Source organism: Etheostoma spectabile, chromosome 14 (genome assembly GCF_008692095.1).
Source record: "Etheostoma spectabile isolate EspeVRDwgs_2016 chromosome 14, UIUC_Espe_1.0, whole genome shotgun sequence".
Lineage (NCBI taxonomy): Eukaryota > Metazoa > Chordata > Actinopteri > Perciformes > Percidae > Etheostoma > Etheostoma spectabile.
This window is the reverse complement of record NC_045746.1, coordinates 11,640,479-11,660,924: the sequence shown is the minus strand read 5'-3', so window position 1 is coordinate 11,660,924 and position 20,446 is coordinate 11,640,479. Positions and strand designations below refer to the sequence as shown.

Below are 20,446 nucleotides of genomic sequence, written 5' to 3'. Positions count from 1 at the left end.
TATATATATATATATACAGGGTATGTCAACAACATGCACAGTTTGCATTTCTGTCTTAAGGGGATATTAAAGTAGGAGTTTTTTTAGTCGTAGCCAATCAAACTACTAACTCAGTGCAGTTGCTTTAAAGCAAGAAAAAGAAATAATACATTATTCCTTTTATAAATTAAAAATGGATATATAAAATATATAGATATTGCTGTGTAACTGACATAGAGTTACGTTGCTAACTCAATGACTCTTCTCTAGTTGTGATACTGCTATATACTACTAGTTTAACATTATTTCATAAGTGTCACATATACGTATATATACTGTATATACTGTATATATATATATATATCATAAATGTCGGGCTGATAAAATCTGCACAAAGAAAGGGTAACATGACTGACCTGACATTATTTCATATATTTCATAAGTGTCACTTGTGTCCACAGTGGCAGTGAATGTAAAGTTACATAGTTTAACCATCAGTATGAGTTAGAATTTTTTAATTAAACATTATTATAGGCTATACATTTGGCTGTATATATCATAAACGTTGGGCTAATAAAATCTGCACAAAGAAAGGGTAACCTGACCTTAGATGGGTTTACCCGCTGCCTCACCTGCTTATATTTATCTGTGATCTTTGTCAGTATGTATTCTCAATAGACCTACATTAGAACTTATTTTGTGATTTCTCGCTTTATGGAATTCATTCTTTTCTGATATTAAGTATTATTTTCTGTGGCTGCTAACATCTTCATTTTCTCATGCTTTTGAACCAGCTGATTTTTTTTACTACCATTATCAAAAACAATAATGGGTCCATTAAATGAAATCTTGTTGAGTGAGTTGTTCAGCTATAATGACTTGTGAGCATCTCTATCATTACAGTTGAAAAAATGTTTTCCTCTCAATTAAAGATAAAATAAAGATTATTTTTTTTCCCGACATTGGTATATGAATGATTAACCAGCATTGAAATATTGTCAATAATAGGATTGGGGTGGTCTGCAATTCTCCACTGTCTTCAATGAATATTTTACAGTTAAGAGATGGAAATAAGACAATATGATGGCATTTCATTGATATATCCATCTAGCGTCAGTCTGTCTAGTGTCATGCTATGATGCTTTCATTACTACCTATGACCTTCTGGTCTGTATGAGAAAATATTTACTTGACATTAATTCAGGAGGCCCTGGCTATGGCCACTCAGACGCAGTGGGTTATGATCATCAGTGAGTTAGTAATAATCCACAAGTAAGCAGAAGCCTTCTAATCTCAAATGCTGTTCAAAGCAAGAAAGGCTGCAGCATAAATCTTGCTTTGACACGGGCACAGAGCTTCGATCAGTGTCAATCACTTGGAAGTATTGAACCTATTGACCCCCCACGAACCCCCCAAGCCCTGCACAAACCATTCAATTTTCATCTTTTGCTGATTGGGATTCATGGAGACCCAGCATGTAAAAATGCACATTTTGTTTGAATGATGTGTTATATGAGATGTGTATATTATTTGTAATCTACCCTCATTAAACTAAGTGGAGTAAAGAAATGCAGAATCAAATAGTCGAGTGCAACAAGATGACATTGTGTTGTCCTTTTATGAACGGGATTAAACAACATTTGAGCGGAGTTTAAAAGTTTTCTTGGATTATTTCAAAATGTCATTGTTATATTAGGCTACATTGTTTATTTGTATTTGTTATTTTATTACACATTTCTTGATGATTTTTTTAAAACTAAACCCATTGTTTCGGTGATTGTGTCTTAATTGATAATAAGAATTTAAATTGTTTATTCATGCCAGTAGGGAAATTACAATTACGAGTTGTTTTTGTTAGTAAGCTCATCACTACACACAGGTCTGAAATACACACACACATGCTCAGGATCTGTTCATGCACTTTCAATTTCCTCGCGGGAGTCATCCCAAAAAGATTAATAAAGAGAAGTCTAAGTCTAAGTCTAAGTCTATGTCTAAGTCTAAGTCCAAAGGGAGAGATGTTAGAGTGAATGGGCTGCTATGGGCTGCTGCCCTGAGCTTTTTTTTGGGGGGGGGGGACTTAGTTACTGACTTAGTTACTGCCCCCCTCAAAGGCACTTAAGAAGGCTGGAGTGTTTCTAAAACAAGGTGAAGGCTGGCACAATACACTCAAATCATGATCTTATATATTATGAACACATGTTTCTTATTTAGGCCTCTATTGTCACTGGAAAGAGACTGGGAACAGAAGCATTAGTTCCAGCCTAACCCAGCAGATGGCAACAGTAACACAGCGATCACAGCATAGAGAAAAGAATGCCATGACAGAACCTCAATTAAAACAGCTGATCTTTTCTGCTTTGATTGTATCCGGGAGGTTTTTACCAATCCCTAAACTCCTGCCTTTAAGTATGGGTAAAGCAACAATCACCCGGTGTTTATGGAGAGATCACAGACACAACCAACAATAGCCTACATGAATCATAGTCTGTTAAATTCCTCCAAACTTGATAATTTCCCAACGATGTGTGTCGCATAATTGGGCTAGATTTGACAGCTCAAATTACACATAAGCCTGTAAACCTATCGTTAAATCGTTCAAATGATGGTCACAGCTGACAGCCGTCATACACCTTATTTTTACATGTGTAGTTTTCATTACTCGTTGGTTTTTAATGTCGTTTCACTGTATGTTGAACACACGCGCACACGGTGACCGCAGTCGTTCCTTGATGACCCACCGTCTGCTCATTTCCGAAAGCTCACGGAGATTCACCGAGCAGCGACCCGGCCCCTCCCGCCCCACCTCCTCCTCGCTCCAGCTACTCACCCCTCGGCTCCACTCCGAGGAGGAACCCGGTGCCCCCGGCTGATCGTTTCCAATTACGTTACCCCAAGATGGAGGTCCGCAGCGTCTACAAGTCACCGTAACCGTCCGTGTGTCTTTAATGGCGCTTTTCTCGGGACAGAAGTGATTTTGTTCCATCTTTTGTCGATTTTTTTTGGGGGGATATACTTGGGAGATACTGAGCTCCAGGTTCGGGTTGTGGCAGCCATGAGCTCCGGGGAAGGAGCGGAGGAGACGACGAAGGACGCTAGCGACATAGCGGCGTTCTTCAAAACCGGTAAGCCCAAAATTGAGTAGGAGAGGTCGGACTGAGCTCCACTGAGAGCTGCTCCTCTTGGTCCAGGTCCGTGAGGGACATTGTTCCCGTCCGTGTTGACTGTTTTAGGGGGTCATAAAGTGAAGTATAGTAAAGGCTTTAGCCGATTCATTTTTTAACTATTGTTATAAACGAAGTGTACAACAAATAGCAACGAACAACACATTTGTGCAAATACCATAAAATGTGTTTCATGGATACATTTCTCTAACTAGATATTCAGATCGCCCATCCACACTGTGTAGCCAGGCAACGTTAGCCAGCTCGCTAATTGTCCGAGTTCCATATTCGGACAACTCTCCTAGATTTGTCAGTGCTTGGCTACCTTTCCGTTTACCTTTCTTAAAATGCATTATTATACGTTTTCCTTTTCCACTCGGGCACAATAAAACTTCCTTACACCACTGCCTGCTGTCAAAATGAAGCTGTGGCATGTAAGTTTGACTCAGAAACATTGACTGTTAAATGTTAAAAGAAAGAAACGGGGACCGCAAAGGTAACGTTAGCTATGTTCTTCATCCATCTAAAGCCCGACATAATTGGATAAAAGCGACTTTTTGTTATTGAGATAATACACAGTTAAAATGGCATATGGATGATATTTTTGTAGAAATCCTGTGGCGAGAGTTTAGACTTTGCTGAAACAAGAAAAGAAGCAGGTCAAGGCTGTCCGATAATGGACTAACGTGTTAATAACTAGTTTTAACATTAGCCTATAAGCTAGTGATTCATGAATCAGATTGGGTGAATCCTGTCTGCTTGGTTAGCTAACAAATGCTAGCTAGTTTAGCATTGCTAGCTGGCGATGCCATTGAGTTGACAAAGCTCGCGCGTTTCCAAACAACTAATTGATGTATTTAAGTACAAACATATAAAGTGTGCGTCTTTTTTGAATGTCCTATTCCGTTTACTTATTGTTTGTTGTTTTTTGTGCTGTCATAAAATAGCACAACCGGGGAAGCTATGTAAACAATACATGGCGTGGCACGTATAGCCTGGGAGTGCACTGTGCAGGATAAGCTAGCTGTGCAACATTGCTATCAAGGCCAAAAGGCTGGCTGTTATTAATAACGCGGTCTGTTGGTGGTTAACTCACCAGAATGCCAGTGACACTGATTTACACATGAACTGTTTCTTTTAGACATTATTATGCAGCCCACAGATTGCTAACATTAGCAAAGTAGGCTAATTAATCAGCAAGGACTGTGACTTGAAGTCCTAACAGGGGCCTACAGTGATTTCACAGGCTGCAACAATGGCTCATAAACTGAATTCCAGGGGTCCTGGCAGAGATGAAAGGGGTCAGAGAAATATATGGTTACGTTTTATTCTACCCGGCAGACTTTGAATAGTGAAACCATGTGTAAGAATATGTTATTTTCTATTAACTTACATGCCCATAATAATACATTTGGTACAAAGATTAATAATATATTTGTAATTTGAGTTTCCTGGGATACAGTTGAATGAAATGGTGATCCATGGGTGGTCCATGGGCTTATGGACTGCCCTTGCGTATGCCAGTTAACCCTCCAGCTAGGTTCAGTGTATACAAGCAGTAAAGTAGATCCAATGCCTGATGTCATGTCTGCCAGTGTCATCATCTAACTCCACTCACTTTGGTAGTTTACTGTTTATGTGAATTCTAATACAAGTTTGTCCCTGAACCATGATCTGCTTGTGTAATATATGTGTAGTTGCAAGTTGCATTTCTTCTGGTGAAGTGTGCATGTGTGTCTAAACTGTGGCATGTGAGAAATGAAAGCAGATAATAGTAATGCACTGTGTGTACTGTTCACAAGTCAATCACCGGCTGTTCTATCGCACTGTCATGTGTATGTGTAGGGCCTTTGTGATAGAAGGGAGATTTTGCAGTAGGCCTACAGTTGGAGGGGTGTAAACAAGGAGGAGACTGCAGAGTATTGACACCCAGCCTCTGGCTCCTGTGGTTTTGTGTCTAGTGAAATGATAAGCCACAGAGGGAAGTTCAGTATCAGCATTAAGCTGATGTGATTGCTTCCTTTTTAGGGAGAGAGAGGCGAAAGGCACGCTGTAACTAAGTTTTAACCACACTTCAGCTGCAGCCATTCTGCCTCAATGTCAATTAGATCGGTTACTAATTTGTTGCATAATTAACATGTTTGGATATGCCTCCTTTTCTTATTACCGCATGGTCATTTGCAGCAGTTTTTTGTTGTTGTTTAGAAATATCTCTCTTTACCAATAGAGCACTTAAATCATATATTCACTTTATTTGTTTTTTTGTTGGAGAGAAGCAGTGACAGAATTACTTTTCGTTGAACTTCCATTTTTTGCCTAGCAGTGGTGACTGAGACTGCTACTTCAGAATTAATAGAAGAGAAATTGTGCATACAATGTAAACAAATCTGTCGGATTTTGCCAAAAACACACTTGAAGGAATATGCATGAACATTTCATGTCACTGTCTTCTGCCGGCGTAAAAATCACAAGAATATTTTAGCAATGATTATCAAATAAGCATCAGTCAAATTTCCGGTCCGTTTGTACTTAAAGTATTCTTAATCGCCACAGTAATAGGCAGAGAATGAAGTCCTGCCTACATTCAAGCACTTACCCAACCTCACCTATCTCTAATGTTAGCCGGGATTTTTATCTTAAACTTGACAGTTACCAAACCTAGTGTATCTTATTGGAATCCACATTTTTGTATACTTAAAGCTTAGCACACTGGCATTCAACTGTTATGATTCAACATGTATGGACAATGCTATCACAAGGTGCTTACTTAGTCTAATTACCATTTTGTATTAAGATCCTTTTAGAAGAATACGTTTTTTTTTCCACAAACAACCCAACTTGTGGGACAAACTTCTGAAGCTACACTTAACACTGATTGCGAGGTATGTGTTACTCGTTGTGCTGCAGTCACAAACAGCTGGTCTTAATGTTAACCCAAGTGTTTTTAAGGTGGTAGGCTACTGCTGATTTGTGCTTATTGTTAGATGCTGCTTCAGTGTTGTTGTACTCCCCCAGAGAGCCTGGCACCATCGATAGTGTGCTTATGTCCCAGAGTGCAACAGGACAGTAATTGACAAGACCACCTACAGTAGGAGATAATGATAACTAAACAGACATTTACTGTAAACATAAGATTGGATTTGGCCACCACAACACTTATTTGTTTTTTTTCTTCAACATGCAAACCGTGTCCATTATCCTCTGTCTCCAAACAATGTGTAGAACTACTGTAATGCCTTTAGTGAGACTTTTCTGCACATTTCTGAGCATTGTCTGCTTCATATTATGATCTCCAGTTCTTTAAGGGTTCTTTAAGGTTTCTCTGAATCTCCTCTGGCTCAGAATACATTTGTACTTGTTGACGCTCTGGTCATCTCAGTAGTGAAACCAGTAGTAAAACCACTACTGGCCTGAGTATAGATAGTCTACCAAGGGCCATGTATAATAATCTACTTAAAAGGTTTGAGTGTCGCATTCTGTCTCCCCTGCTCTTTGTGTTTCTCATGAACTCCCTCCTTATAGATCTGGGAATCTTGTTTTGACATGCACAGGTTTGAGTGTCTTGCCACAGGCTATGCATTTCCATCCCCAGCTCCATCCTCATCTCTTTTTCCATCCTTCGGCATTTGGTCTCTTTGTCTTACCCATGTCCTCCCTTTTTGCTTTCTTCCCTATTCTCTGTTTGACTGCCTGCTGTCTGGGTGTTCATTCGCCAATGTCTGTTTCATGTTTTCCTCCCTCCCTCATTCTTGTTGCGTCGTGTTGGGCCTCACCGTCCTAATGCAAAATGACAACTAATAAAAAAAAATGAGCTTCCCCCCGTGTCTTTCTCCTCTGCCTTCCAGACTGGAATTAATACCTAGGCCTCAGAGCTCCGAAACGGGGAGTTTTGTTGTGGCATGTTGTCAATCATCAAGTTATTCCACGCTAAACATATATTTGGCTACACTGGTGACTAACTTGCGGATTTTGCATTGAATTCATTCAGTTATTACTTGTTGGTAGTGTATGGTATTTGTTCATAGTGGGGGGAAAAACACACCGCCGGCCTTTTATGAATGAATGTTCAGAGGCGGCAACACGCGGTTCATGAGGTTGGTTTGTATGTTTGAATGAGCATTGGTGTGTACGTGTGTTTGTGCAAGAAAGAGAGTGCAACAGACAAGGAGGGGAGAGAGATATCTGACCCAGAGCTCATATTTATGACTCAGGCCCATTCACCCAGGAGGAGGTACACACACACAGACACACACAGACACACATGCACACACGTGCACACACTCACTCTAATGGATATTGATTCAGGAGATGGAGACTGATTGAGCTCCCTCAGTAAAGGTTTCCTCAAGGCTTAAAGCTGCCAAGTCAGACACAGAGCAGAAGCTAAAGCCTAATGCTATACGAAGCAGATTTATTTCATCATCCCGTGTTTATGGGATGGAAGTGAACAGAGGATTGGTGCATCACATCACAGATCAATGCAAACGAATGATTGAAGGCTAGTATTGTTGTCGCTTTGTTTCGCTCTTTCTTTTTTACTTTCTTGACAGGTTGTTTAGAACCTGTAATTATAGCCAAACAGCCATCTAGTATGAAAACATGGTACATGAGAGCATGACTTTAGCCCCTAGAATGAGCCACACCCCCAAGACACTGGATCCTACATTTCCCACAGTGCAATTTGATAGCACCTGGTGGCATCATCAGGGTTATTTTTTTTTTCTGACTTTTTGAAGCTCCCTTCAGATTCATAGAAGACAACAGAGTGAATAGTACTCTTCATCACAACTGAACTGTGTAAAATCAGTGGAGTGTCTCCTCAAATCAAATTTACTTCATCACATTGATTCAAAAAATCATATAAAAATTTAATATAGCCTTGAAGCAGTTCTTATTTAAATTTTTAAAGATAATTTTTTGGTCATTTTTGGCCTTTACTTTTGACAGGACAGCTGAAGACGTGAAAGGGGAGAGTGTGTGTGTGTGTGTGTGTGGGGGGGGGGGGGGGGGGGGGGGGGGGGGGGGGGGGCGCTGCGTCGAGGAGTAAACTTTCATATATGGACTTCCGCTCCACCAACTGAGCTATCCGGGCGCCCGCCATGAAGCAGTTTTGCTTATTGATATGCAACTTGGGTGACAGTTTTCTAATACACTCAGAGATATTAAAGGGCTAGATAGATAAGGAGGCCCTAATCTGAAATGTCAAATCAGTATTTGTACAGATGCTGACTTTATCAGGCAATCAGGTATTGGCCATGACTTGAGAAATCTACAATAAATACAGTTTCTTGGTCAGTGTCCTTACATCAATGCGGAGTTTCCACCATCAGGTAAATCATAATTATTTATAGAACATATAAGCAGAATTTAGCCAAAAAAAGCGAGAACAGAAATCCGTGCATTGGAAAGACAAATTTTATGAAGCTCGGGCTGAGGAATCGGGAGTAACTCTCTTCGACACTCGGTCATCATGTGGTCTGCAGTACGATCGGCTTTGTGATAGGCAGCCGCTGCACTGTCTGAATTGCTTTTCCCACACAAGCTATTTCTCTGATTTGCCGTTCCCACTAACCCCGGCTCTGTCTCCTCCATCTCGTCTTCTCACTGTCTTTGTATCGTTAAGGTCACAGCGTACTACATCCACACCAATAGCGAGTGCAATTTTTATTCATACACACATGCTCAGCTGCAGAATATCAGGTACCTCACACACCTCTAAGTAACTGTGCTATTGTGCAAAAGAGAGGAGAGAACATAATAAATGGAAGCCAGCTGGAGTGAAAGATGATGGTTACGAGATTTTAGGCTTTTATTCAGCCAGCCAGCTGCAATCAAAAGCAAATGGATGGATGGGTAAAAAGCTTTTTAGAAAGGGGTGGAGATTAAGATACAACATGGGCATAAAAAATACTCAAACCGTTCCCTTTTATTGTGGCATTAAAAATGGGATGTTTCAGTTAGAAAGGCATTCATCCCTTAGAATGAAGCACAAACACAACACTGAACAGATGGTAGCAAGTTGAGTAGTGCAGGTACTTGGAAACCATTTGTGGCTTAGACCATCATGCCCATAATAACAGCTTATATTTCTGCAGAGAAAATGGTAGAAAAATGCTGAAAAATTGGTAAGTGAAGAGAAAATAATTTAAATTGCTCTCATTTTCCCTTAAGTAGCTGTGTAAATACATTGTCCTTCTCATCCCTAATAACAGGTGCAGGCACATTACATTTTAAAGGCAGATTACAGCTGGCCTAGCAAGCCACTACTTGAAGTCTCATCTATTCTAGGCCATTCCAGTGTGATCAAAGTTTGAATTAATCATTAGCATTCAACATCTCAAATCTCTTGGTTCAATGACAAGAATGACATGGCAGATCCGGATTAGTGCACATGGCCTATGACATGCTTGATTCAAAATGACAGAAGCTGCCCACTCGTAGCATTTAGTGTCATTTTTAGAACCTGTCCTGCTTTCAGACTAGGCTAATGCAGTCACAGCACAGACGTGCTACAAGCAACTCTTTATTGTTGCTGGTCTCTACTTACTCTAGAAACATTGTAACATGTATTTAACAGAAAGAAGGAAATGCATAATAGTCTTCTTTTAGTGTAAACTGTACAATATTGATTACAGTTCCTTTTTAAATGTTAAGCCATGTGTTGCACAGAAAGGTCATGTCTGTGTTTAGTTGACTTTACCTGGAAAAATCTTAGTTAACCCTCTTGTTGTCCTCGGGTCAAATTGACCTGTTTTCTTATATCAATGTTATTTTTAACTACCCAAAATAACATGATTGATTCCACACAACGCTCTTTAGCAAGTACAAATCTCTACTTTCATTAATTTTGGGGTGTCTTATTCAATTTTATAGCATTTAAAAAAAACAATAGTATTGAGTAAAAGTTGACATATTCCAATCTGTGATTATCCATCAACATACATTCCTTTCATTGTAGTCTAAATAATTCCTAATTTCTGCTTTTCTAACTCAAACATTAGGTATAATTTCCTATAAAGGAGGTTTATTGACGATAAATTCCAAAATAACTGTAAAACTAAAGTTAATAAGTTAGTGTTACGTAGCGTTAAACGTCAAAAGCGCCAAACGGGTTCAAAAAAGGGGGGAAAAACATTACAAAAAATGTATAAACATCGATTTAAAAAGTGTCAAAAGTGTTTTCAATTTTGACATGAAGACAACACAAGGGTTAAGCAATTTCTGTGGTAAACCTGATGCCAAGTACGCACAATCCATCGTCTTGCTCAAGGCCTTTGTTGTGCGTCTGTGTATTGGATCTCAGGCTAGTAAGGACTGGTCATCCGGGGCAGGTTTACTTTGGCACAACCCTGATGTATTCCTGTGTGCAAAGTCTGGGCTTGCCTGCTTAGTTTTATTTTATTTTTTAATGTTATGAGGGGAGCCAAGAGGATACGTTTCTCATGATTGAGTCAATCAGATGGAGATTAAATGAGGTCTTAAAAAGCGATAAACACACCTACAAATGCAGACCAGGAATGAGTCAGTCACTATGAAGGGAGAATCGACCAGATCTAGCTGTTATTGATGCAAATGAAAAACTAGAATAAACTTCAGCATTTTCTTTTTTGACCTCAGAGATTGGGGTCCGTGGCAGAAATGGTCAGGAAACCCAGATTTTTCAATCGGAACGCGGTGTGCAAAGACATCAAAAGTCAAATGAACGTCAGCGCTGGAGTTGTAGGTAGCCCCCAGCGTGGATGATGTCAGCGGGAACTCGCGAGGCGTACCACAGTAATACAACCCTAAACCAAAACCAAAAACATCATATTGAATTTCAGAGGAAGTAACATTCACTTCCCTGATTGTCAGATGCCTGTGAACTAGTTTTGTTTCTATGCCACTCGATGTGCAGAAGAGCAGCCTCTAACAACTTTCCAATGACGTAGGGCAAGTTTGGGGAGTGACTTGAAAAGTGACATAAATAACATAGTATGTGTAGCATTTGTGTGCTGTTATGAAGTCGTTGCAGAGCTGAGTATACACTGTTTTGATACCAGAAAGTCAGTATGTTATTAATATTCTGGTGAGCAGATTGCAGATCCTCTCAGAGAGGATATGGAGTGTGTGGGGAAAGCAGAATGGCCAAAAACTGTTATAACAACACATGTGCTTACTTATATGGGAGTGTATATGTATACATGATGTGTTTGAGAGCAGAGCTTTGTTTCAGCCCGACACGGCCCCGGCCTGTTTGTGTGTGATGGTGGGATGTTGGCAGTTCTAACAACGTCAGGCATGTTAAAGGTGGAGTGTTCATTGGATTACACACGCTGACCTAATCTGATCTGAGCTGGGGTTTATTGTCCAGGATTACACGCACGCACACATGCACTAGATGGTGCAGCTAACTGTTTTTAATCTTTTTAGATAAAAAAAGGTAATAAATAGTAATATAATATATTGTGACATTAGTAGAGCTGGGCAATATATAGATATTATATTGATATTGTGATATGAGACTAGGTATCGTCTTAGATTTTGGATATTTTAACATTGCATAAGTGTTGTCTTCTCCTGATATTAAAGGCTGCATTACTGTAAAGTGATGTCATTTTCTGAACCTACCAGACTGTTGTAGTGATTCTATTTTTCTTTACCCATTATATCCACATTACTGATGATTATTTATCAAAAATCTCATTCTATAAATATTTTGGAAAGCACCCATCGTCGACACTACAATATATCGTTGCGGTATATGATATTGATAAAGGTATTTGGTCAAAAATATTGTGATATTTGATTTTCTCCTTATTGTTCAACCCTAGACATAAGCATTGTGATGATATTGTATCGTGAGGCTTCTGGTGATTCCCACCCCTACTACAGGTGCATGTTATATCCTGCTTTGTCCTGCCATGTCTACCAAACAAGGCTGGGTTAGCAGTCTGTCACCATGGTACCATCTGTCTCCCCTATGCTATGTCTTCACTAACAAGCCTTTGTAAACCAGGTCGGTGAAGGCCTGTGCTATCAGTGAGGCTTTACCACACACACAACACACACACACAGCCTGCTGCCTTGATACAGACTAGATAAGACCAAAGGCCAGCGGATGGGAGCTAATGGGGAAGATCCACTTCCACGCTCTTGATGTGGGCCATTAGGGTGGATCATACGCTGCTTTTAGATGCATTAAAAACAAAGTTTTTACCTGTGGTGTAACCCCAATACACCTACAGTTATAAACCATGCTCATGTAGTAACATAGCTGTCAATCAGAATATTTGTGTGTACCCCATGTATGAGGGCAAACAGAGCAAGGTATTTACTGTCAAAGTAGGTAATGAGGGGTGAAAAGTATTGCGTGGCAGTTCGTTTTCTCCTACTCTTTTGCACTGTTGGATAAGAGTTATCGAAAAGGATAACATAATAGCGTCAAACATCTGTTTCTGTCAATTTACCAGGGAATTGAAGCATTAGGCTGTTTGTCAGCTGTGTAAATGAAAGTTTTTGGCTTGTTTAAATCCCCTCACAGGAAGAACTAAAACACACACATACAGTTCACACACACACAAACGCGTGCAAACCTTTCGCCTCTCTGTGTGTTCATAAAAAGGAGCTCGTCCCACTTTTCCCTTCTCATCTGACGTGTTCTCGTTCTGTAATTTCTCCGGCGCGATAGCTAATTGGTGTGAGCTTGGGGAAAATTTTCCGCCCCGCTGCTGTCTTCTTAAAAGAAGCTGGAACAAGAGAGAGAGAGAAAAGAGTTGAGGTGGTCAGGAGGAAAATAGAGGGAAGAAGGAGGAGAAGACAGGAGGTAGGTAGCAGGGGGGGCGGGCTGTGCAGGTCGCAAGTGGCCGTGAAATCACGTGCGCAGAATAACCTTCTTTTGTTTTTTTATATATAAGCATTCTTGTATGAGGAGCATAAACAATAAGCCTGGGAGTGAGTGAATGATTGGATAGTCCTGTTAGAGGGAAATAAAGGGTCGATTCATTCACCTGGAAGAGATAAATTCAAAAACCGAGGGGTGAGCGAGACCTTGGAAAGATAATGAAGAGAGAAGTGTAGATGTATGCCAAGGTGTGTTAACAGGGTTTCTACTTTTTAATGAAAGGGGTCTGTAGAAGAAATGAATCAGCTTGCAATTGATTAGGATCACTGTGAACAATTTGCCAGAATGGTCTGTGCTCCTATTTTGAGAGTAGAAAGCGACAGTGAACCAAACTAGGACACGTCCTGAAAGACCATTGTACTCCTTTTTTCTTTGGGTCTCCAGTGCATTCAGAACTGCTGTTGCCCTCCCCATCTCGCTCACTTTCTCGTTCCGTCTCTTCCTCTGACTACTTTTCACCCTGTTTCTCTCCTGCTAAGGGGCCGGTAACTGAGAGGAATTGATCCACTGTAAACAGCACAGTGAGTGGCTCTTTGTGTCTTCAAGTAAAAGCTATGGACCACTGGGGTCACTGAGAGGGTCCCAGAGGAAGAATGAGCAACAGTTTAAAGCAGTGGCCTTTAGGCCTGATCTTTGAGACGGAGCCAAGCTTTTTCATCTTGGCTCCAGTCTCTAAAGGGACTCCTTTACACCTGGGATCCCAGGTAGGGGCAAATAACAACATGGTTGGATAGAAAAATGTCAGTCTTGAGCATCAGGACTGAAGAGTACTGATTTAATGAAGTAGACACTTTGTAAATTTAATCTTGCTATCTATCACAGATTTAGTTTTGATTAAAGATGTATGATGTATACATTTCCGTTTATTTCCGTTTCCGTTATGACTTACTGTCAAACTGGATGATAAAAGAAAGTTCTAAAAGTGTTCATTGTTTGTCATGTTTCACAAAGAGTTTAACCTGAGACAGACTGACAACAAAGTCAGAAATCACATCCCATCACATCCATACTGGGATAGTAGTACACAGATGTCAAAACATAATAAAATGTATTTTACACTGGTATCGGGTCAGTGCTCTGTATCGGCCGATACGCAAGTTCAAGCAAAAACTAGTACCGGACCATCTCTAAACTGTACATACAGAGTGCACATATGAACAGAATTTCGTTCCACTGGCTCATAAATACTGCTTTGATTTGTGGTCTCCCCCTTTAATGTTAGAGGAAGAATCTGAAAGGGACTTCTACCTGTACCTCTATCTCTTTAATAACAAAATAAGTAATAAGCTGCAGAAAATAAGTATAGGTTTAGCTTCTACAGACGTCAGCAGAAAGTGATGTCACAAATATGAATCACGTTTTATTTTTATTTTTTTTGTTTAGAATTGATATCACGATTCTCTGCCACGATGTTTTTTTTTAAATATTTTTTTTAGTACCAAACATAGAATTTTTTGGCACCTACAGCGCATCACCACAAGCCTGTCAACATAGAGGAGGGAGAGCATTAAGACCCATTTCATCCAGTCTATGTTTAAAACATACAGAAGAAAGGAGTTGTTTGTGATGCAGTCGGCTTGTAAAATTAAATGAGAATCAAAGTAATTTTTTTTTTTTTTTTTAAAGGAAACAATTATAAATTTTTAAATTAAAGGTATTTAAAAATTAAATCGTGAACAGGGTGAATCACGATTGGGTTTTATTGACTTGAATAGGTGTTCAGACCGAAGCAAGCCCTTGAGTAGGTGTGTGTCCAGAAAGTCCAGTCGGAGTGACAGATTAAAAGACTTATAAGATGTTTAGACACTGCACAATGACTTATTATACTCAAAGACAGGACTTGACAGCGCTAGAAAGTCAGCACTGTCACTACTTTCTATTATTGCAATTTTATTACGATTACTTGTGCAGAAATACCACAGCAATGAACATTTGTGTCCAAAAACGGAGACCAAGATAACAACAACACAGAACCCTTTCATTATCACCTGAAGTTCAGTATTACCTACCACTTGGGTATTTGGATCACAAGTTTCACAAGCTGACATCATATATCCTACTAGTTTCACCCACAGCTCTGTACCAGGCAACACAAATCCCCTCAGATGGGTGATCCCTTAGGTAAAATATTGTTGTCCATGGCCCTTGACATTTAAGTGTTTGAATGCTGAAGCCCTACAGCAGTATTTCTACACTCTCTAAAACAGCTTATGCCTCATGCCTCATTTCAGTCGGCGTGAGCTAGACAATAGGTATGTTCAAATGAAAGGGGGTCTTTCCTATTTGTGCATGAGTCAAACGATGAGTGTGCCTGCCGAGAAGGGGAAGGCAGGGGCCCACAGAAAGGGTGGTCTTGTGTTATAATGTGGGCTCAGAGACAGAAGCAGTGTGTGCCGGGACAACACAAGAGAGAGCTGCCTGCGGAGGGTAGCTCAGTTCAGGACACAGTACAGCCAGTGTTCAACAGAGCTGAGGTCTAGGTGAGTTCACTGTATCGGAGTGTGTGCATGTTTTGGAGAGATGGGAGTTTGGATGTTAATGGGATTGGGGACTGTGGCCTTTTTTGCTTTGTCAGTTCCGTGTGTGTGTGTGTGTGTGTGTGTGTGTGTGTGTGTGTGTGTGTGTGTGTGTGTGTGTGTGTGTGTGTGTGTGTGTGTGTGTGTGTGTGTGTGTGTGTGTGTGTGTGTGTGTGTGTGTGTGTGTGTGTGTGTGTGTGTGTGTGTGTGTCCGTGCGCTGTTTAACCGTATCCAACTAGATTGGCTGATGTTTTAGCAGTTGGCTTATCCTACTATGGTCTGCAACAAAGTTGGCCTGGTGTGTGTCTGTGTGTTGTTGGATAAAAACACTACTTCAACGGCCACGTCTCGGAGGTAAAAGCCTCCATTCATAGCTGCATGGATCGGTCGTTTAATGCACACGTACAGTGTGTTTTATCTTCTTTTTGTCCATGCTTGTTTGACTTCTGGCTCAGCTACAACTCTTAGTGTTTAGATTGCGATAAGATGTGGGCAACCACAACGTTAGTCTGGTATTAAATCGTTGCACACTGCGTCTTAAGTGGACATCTTTGGCATTGCAAATATGTGAAGTATGTCGGTGTTTGGTCTTTCTCTTGCCATCCCTTTTCCCCCCTTCATGTCCCATTCGTTCTGTCAAGTTCTCCCAGGCAGGCCTGTCACAATATGCAATAAACAAATTAATCGCATGATAAATAAAAATGGGCTTGATCATTTTCTCGGACGCCATAATTTCCATTTACATGCTTGTTTGTTTACTCTCTCTCTCTCTCTCTCTCTCTCTCTCTCTCTCTCTCTCTCTCTCTCTCTCTCTCTCTCTCTCTCTCTAAGATAGCAGTACGCCAAGTATGCACCTGAACACACCTCCCTGTAAGACCGGCACGCCCATTGGCGCAGGTGCATTTGCTATTTGAACGACAGACGAAAATGAACAACTTTGTCGGTCTTTAAATAGCAAAGCCACTTGCGTCGGGCTTTGTGTCACGCTGCGCCAGGTGCAAGATAGGGCTCTGAGAGTCCATTTTATTTATTGCTTTTGGTTGTTTTGTTCAGCTGTTTTGTGTGTGTTTGTGTGTGTGTGTGAGAGAGAGAGAGTGAGAGAGAGAGAGAGAGACTTTCTTTTTCTCATGAACATGAGCTCCTTTGGCATTGGCATTTGTTGCCTGCAGGTTTGCTCATGTGTTGTTTGTGTACTGTTGCTATGTGTTCATTAGTAGAAATTGCTGCCAGCTAAATATTGCTAAATCATAGCTGTCTAGTAAGATAATTTACTCTAGCAGCCACTACAGAAGGGAACCAGTTGTCACACAGAGAACTATTTTATAATGAAGACTGATTTTAGCCGAGGAAATGAAACCGCAGGGTGATTCGATGTCCTACAGTGTCCTCGAAGGGAAACTCTTATCTCTTACATCTGACAGGCAGGGGTCCTGGTCTGTTTCAAAAGTTAAGTTTCTTGCAATAGGGCCCTTAAGCAGCAAGGCAGACCTGGACCCTTTGGGTAGCTGGTAATCCCCCTTATTTCTAGTATACCAGTCCCTCGCGGCCCAAAAATGCCTGATGTTGCAGGAGCTTTTGTAAAAAAAAAAATTGCATTGTTGCAATATAGTTGCGGGAGAAAGAGAAAGTTGCAAAAAAAAAGATTTTTTTTGTATAGTTCTTTAAAAATAAAAAGGAAACTTTTTTTCGGGGAGAATAAAACTGCTGGAGGTTTTCCTAGGAACCTTACCAAAAAGGCGCTGGAGGCTGCATATGTTGGTATAATATGAAAATGGCCAGTGGATTTAAGACAAAAAATAATAATTTATTGAAGGAATCAAATTGAACATTGTTTTTCTACTGTTTACCTCGCAATAAAAGAAAGTAGTTGCCACTGTGATGACTTTCTAGACCCGTCAAGTTCCCAGCTTTCTAAACATCTTATAAGCCTTTTAATCTGTCACTCCGACTGGACTTTCTGGATCGCATTACTTGTTTCACCGGTACCTTAAACAACACGCCCCCCCCCCCCCACCACCTACACAAGGGCTTTTTAACACCTACTGAGTCCATTGTTCAAGTCAATAAAACCCAAATTTTATGGATTTTTGTAAATCCACAGTATGTAACCTGCATACAACCAACTCTCCAGTCAGACAAGAAGTCTTTATTGGGGGATTTGTCCCAATCTATATATATGACATACAGGTTCCATAAATTGGATCATTGTCCCGTGTGCTTACAAGTGCAAGCATGCGAGCAAGAGGGTGTCTGTGTTAATGTTTGAAATTTTACATTTTTACTTGTTTGTTCTGTTGTTGGTTTTTACAGTGTGTAATGGTACACAGGACGTTACCTTTTGGTGTGAAGTTTAGACATACTACAGCGGACATACTGTATAATGTACCAGGGTTACATTACAACACTTCCAACACGATTCACGGAGAACAATGAGGACAAACATGCATCACCAATCTGTTCTGACCTACTCTTCCCTGGTCTAGCTTAGCTAAAAACACAAAAAACGCAGGATCCGTCAGCATTTTATTCCCTACCGAGACTGTTAGATTTGTTTCCATTCAAAGATGATAAACGATGGTTCAATGTAGACACATTTTTCTAATCTCTCTATACTGTTGCAGCTGATGGGTCTTCCAGCTCCGGCGTTTAATTTGCGCTCGCCATATTGTGATTGACTCGCACGGCAATCAGCTTTTTCGTGCAAAGCTCAGCAAATATTGCTAAAAACGAATGATTAAACATTCCTGGATGGAACTTGTGAACTTTGGTTCCACATTATGTGCATCCATCTACATACTGTGGATTCTGCGTGTGGCTGCGTGCACTGGAACGCAACCCTAGTGCATGAGGGTTCGGCACTAATACACGAACCATTAGAGTCCTTGTGTTTGCATGTTCCTCTTGCTTTAGTGCACTTCAGTGCATGGAAGTCTACTTTGTATAGAGGAAAGAAAGTATTTGTGTGTTGGTTCAATCCCCATATCAAGCACATTCTTACAGTCACTTTAAATATATCCTTGTCCATATTGTTAAATACGTGAAAGCACAGATCAGTCAGCCACCAACTCCCCCCCGCCTTACTGCAGCCCTCTGTAAGGTTAAACAGGAAGGAGTAAGCCTGAGTCAGAACAAGGGAGCATCACTGACTCACTGAGTGTCACTGAGTCAGCCGGTGGAGTGTCCAGCCTGTGTACATGTTGACAGCACATGACACCGACCATATCTTTCTCTCAGCCACAGCAGCAGCCTGTCTCACAACCAGGCTTTAGGCTGGGTCAATGGCCTGATTGTTGCGTCGGCTGAGAAACTATTGGGCATCGGTCACGAGGTACAGGCTGATGGGCGAGGAGACGATGACTTCTGCATGCACTGGTCCAGTGTAAGCAGAACATGCTATTTAAGAACATAGGGAATTGTCAGATTGGTGGTACGTTGGTATAAAAATAATAATTCCGTGGTTGAAACAAGGTTCTTTTTCTCATATAAGTTGCATTCAGTATGCTCATAATTAAGACTTTTTTGTTGTTGATAAAACTCCTGTGTCTCATGGGAATAAGACAATGAGGATTTTTTTGCTTTACTGAACAAGTTAATTTTGGAGAGATTTCCCATTTGCCTTATATAATGCAAATACCTAAGAGGGTGCCGTTTGTGGCGGACAAACAGCACCCTTTTCCAATTTTGCTGTAAAGCAATGCAGCGATTTTCTGTCAATCTGCACATACTTTAGCCATGCCAGCATTGAATCACAGTCAGTGGTTTTTTTATTTATTTAATGGATTGCAATGGAATTTGGTGAGGACATCCATGCCCCCACAGGATGAACTATATTGACTCTGATGATCCCCTGACTTTTTAGCTTGTGCCACCAGTAGGCCAGTACATTATGTGTCTAGTACTTTGGTTCACGACCAAATATCTGCAAAAGTGACATTCCCATCAGCTGAAGTTGTCCTCGCTAGTAAGCAAATGTTAGCATGTTAGCTCACTAAACTGAAACAGAGAACATGCTAAACCTAAATGCCTGCTAAACAATAACATGGTAGCATGCTGATGTTAGCCTTTAGCTCAAAGCATTTCCCAAGTACAGCCACACAGAGCGGCTTACATGGCTGTAGACCTTTAGCCATGTTTTCTCCTAGTTTGCTGATGTCATGGCATTTTGAAAGTTGGGCTTTGGATGCAATTTGTCAGCAGAATTGGGGAATTGTTGGGTAATTAAGATATAAAATCCCCCTTTTTGCACAATGATCATACATTTTACAGCACGGTAATAAGAGAACCTGTTTAATGCCTCTTTATTGCTATTCATCCTCGTCTTGATTGTTCATGTTGCTGTTGTATACATTTTGACTCAGAACTACAAGCAAAATCAGTTCTTTTTCTATGTTCCTACAGATGGGTCCCTCGTTAAAGAGCCAAAAGGAGATGTATCGAGTCAGATAGCAGGTAAAACAAATTTCTGCAACGGTTTTTTCCAAAAATCCCCATGTCTGTGTTTTGTCAGGGTGTGTGTGGTGATGGTGGAAGAGGAGTGTGTTTCATATTAGAAAGGAAAAAACACACACACAGATGCACACAGATTAATATTTCAGTGTTCCCAGTGACAAAGACAGGTCATTGTCACCGTAGTTTTGCCCTGACATCCCTTCTCTTCACCTCTCTCCCCCCCCCTGCCATCACATACTTTCCCAACCCATGATTGGCTAGCTGCGTCTCCGTAGCGACAGCAGTCTCTCCATGATGAATTGAGACGGATGGTGTCTGTAGCTTTTATTCTCTCTATTTTTTTCAGCCCTCTGCTAATTATTATTATTATTATTATATTCTTTTAGATATGTCCAGTTGCTTGTGCTGTTTCCTCCACTATAATTTAATAACACAGTTTGCCATTCCCCCCCCCCCC

General features: G+C 40.6%; 1 protein-coding gene across 6 annotated transcripts in view; it reads left to right on the top strand.

Annotated features, from left to right (window-relative positions):
* Positions 1–2,780: 2,780 nt before the first annotated feature.
* LOC116701409 (triple functional domain protein) overlaps positions 2,781–20,446 on the top strand; it is an 88,860-nt gene continuing 71,194 nt past the window's right edge. For 3 of the 6 annotated variants that reach the window (XM_032535106.1, XM_032535101.1, XM_032535098.1), the window contains exons 1-2: positions 2,782–3,104; positions 19,939–19,989. In XM_032535106.1, coding sequence (XP_032390997.1) covers positions 3,035–3,104; positions 19,939–19,989 — 121 coding nt within the window. In that variant the 5' untranslated portion in view covers positions 2,782–3,034. Of the gene's footprint in view, positions 3,105–15,416; positions 15,504–19,938; positions 19,990–20,446 lie in introns of those variants that run through there. The other 3 variants (XM_032535102.1, XM_032535097.1, XM_032535104.1) reach the window with 3 other exon arrangements.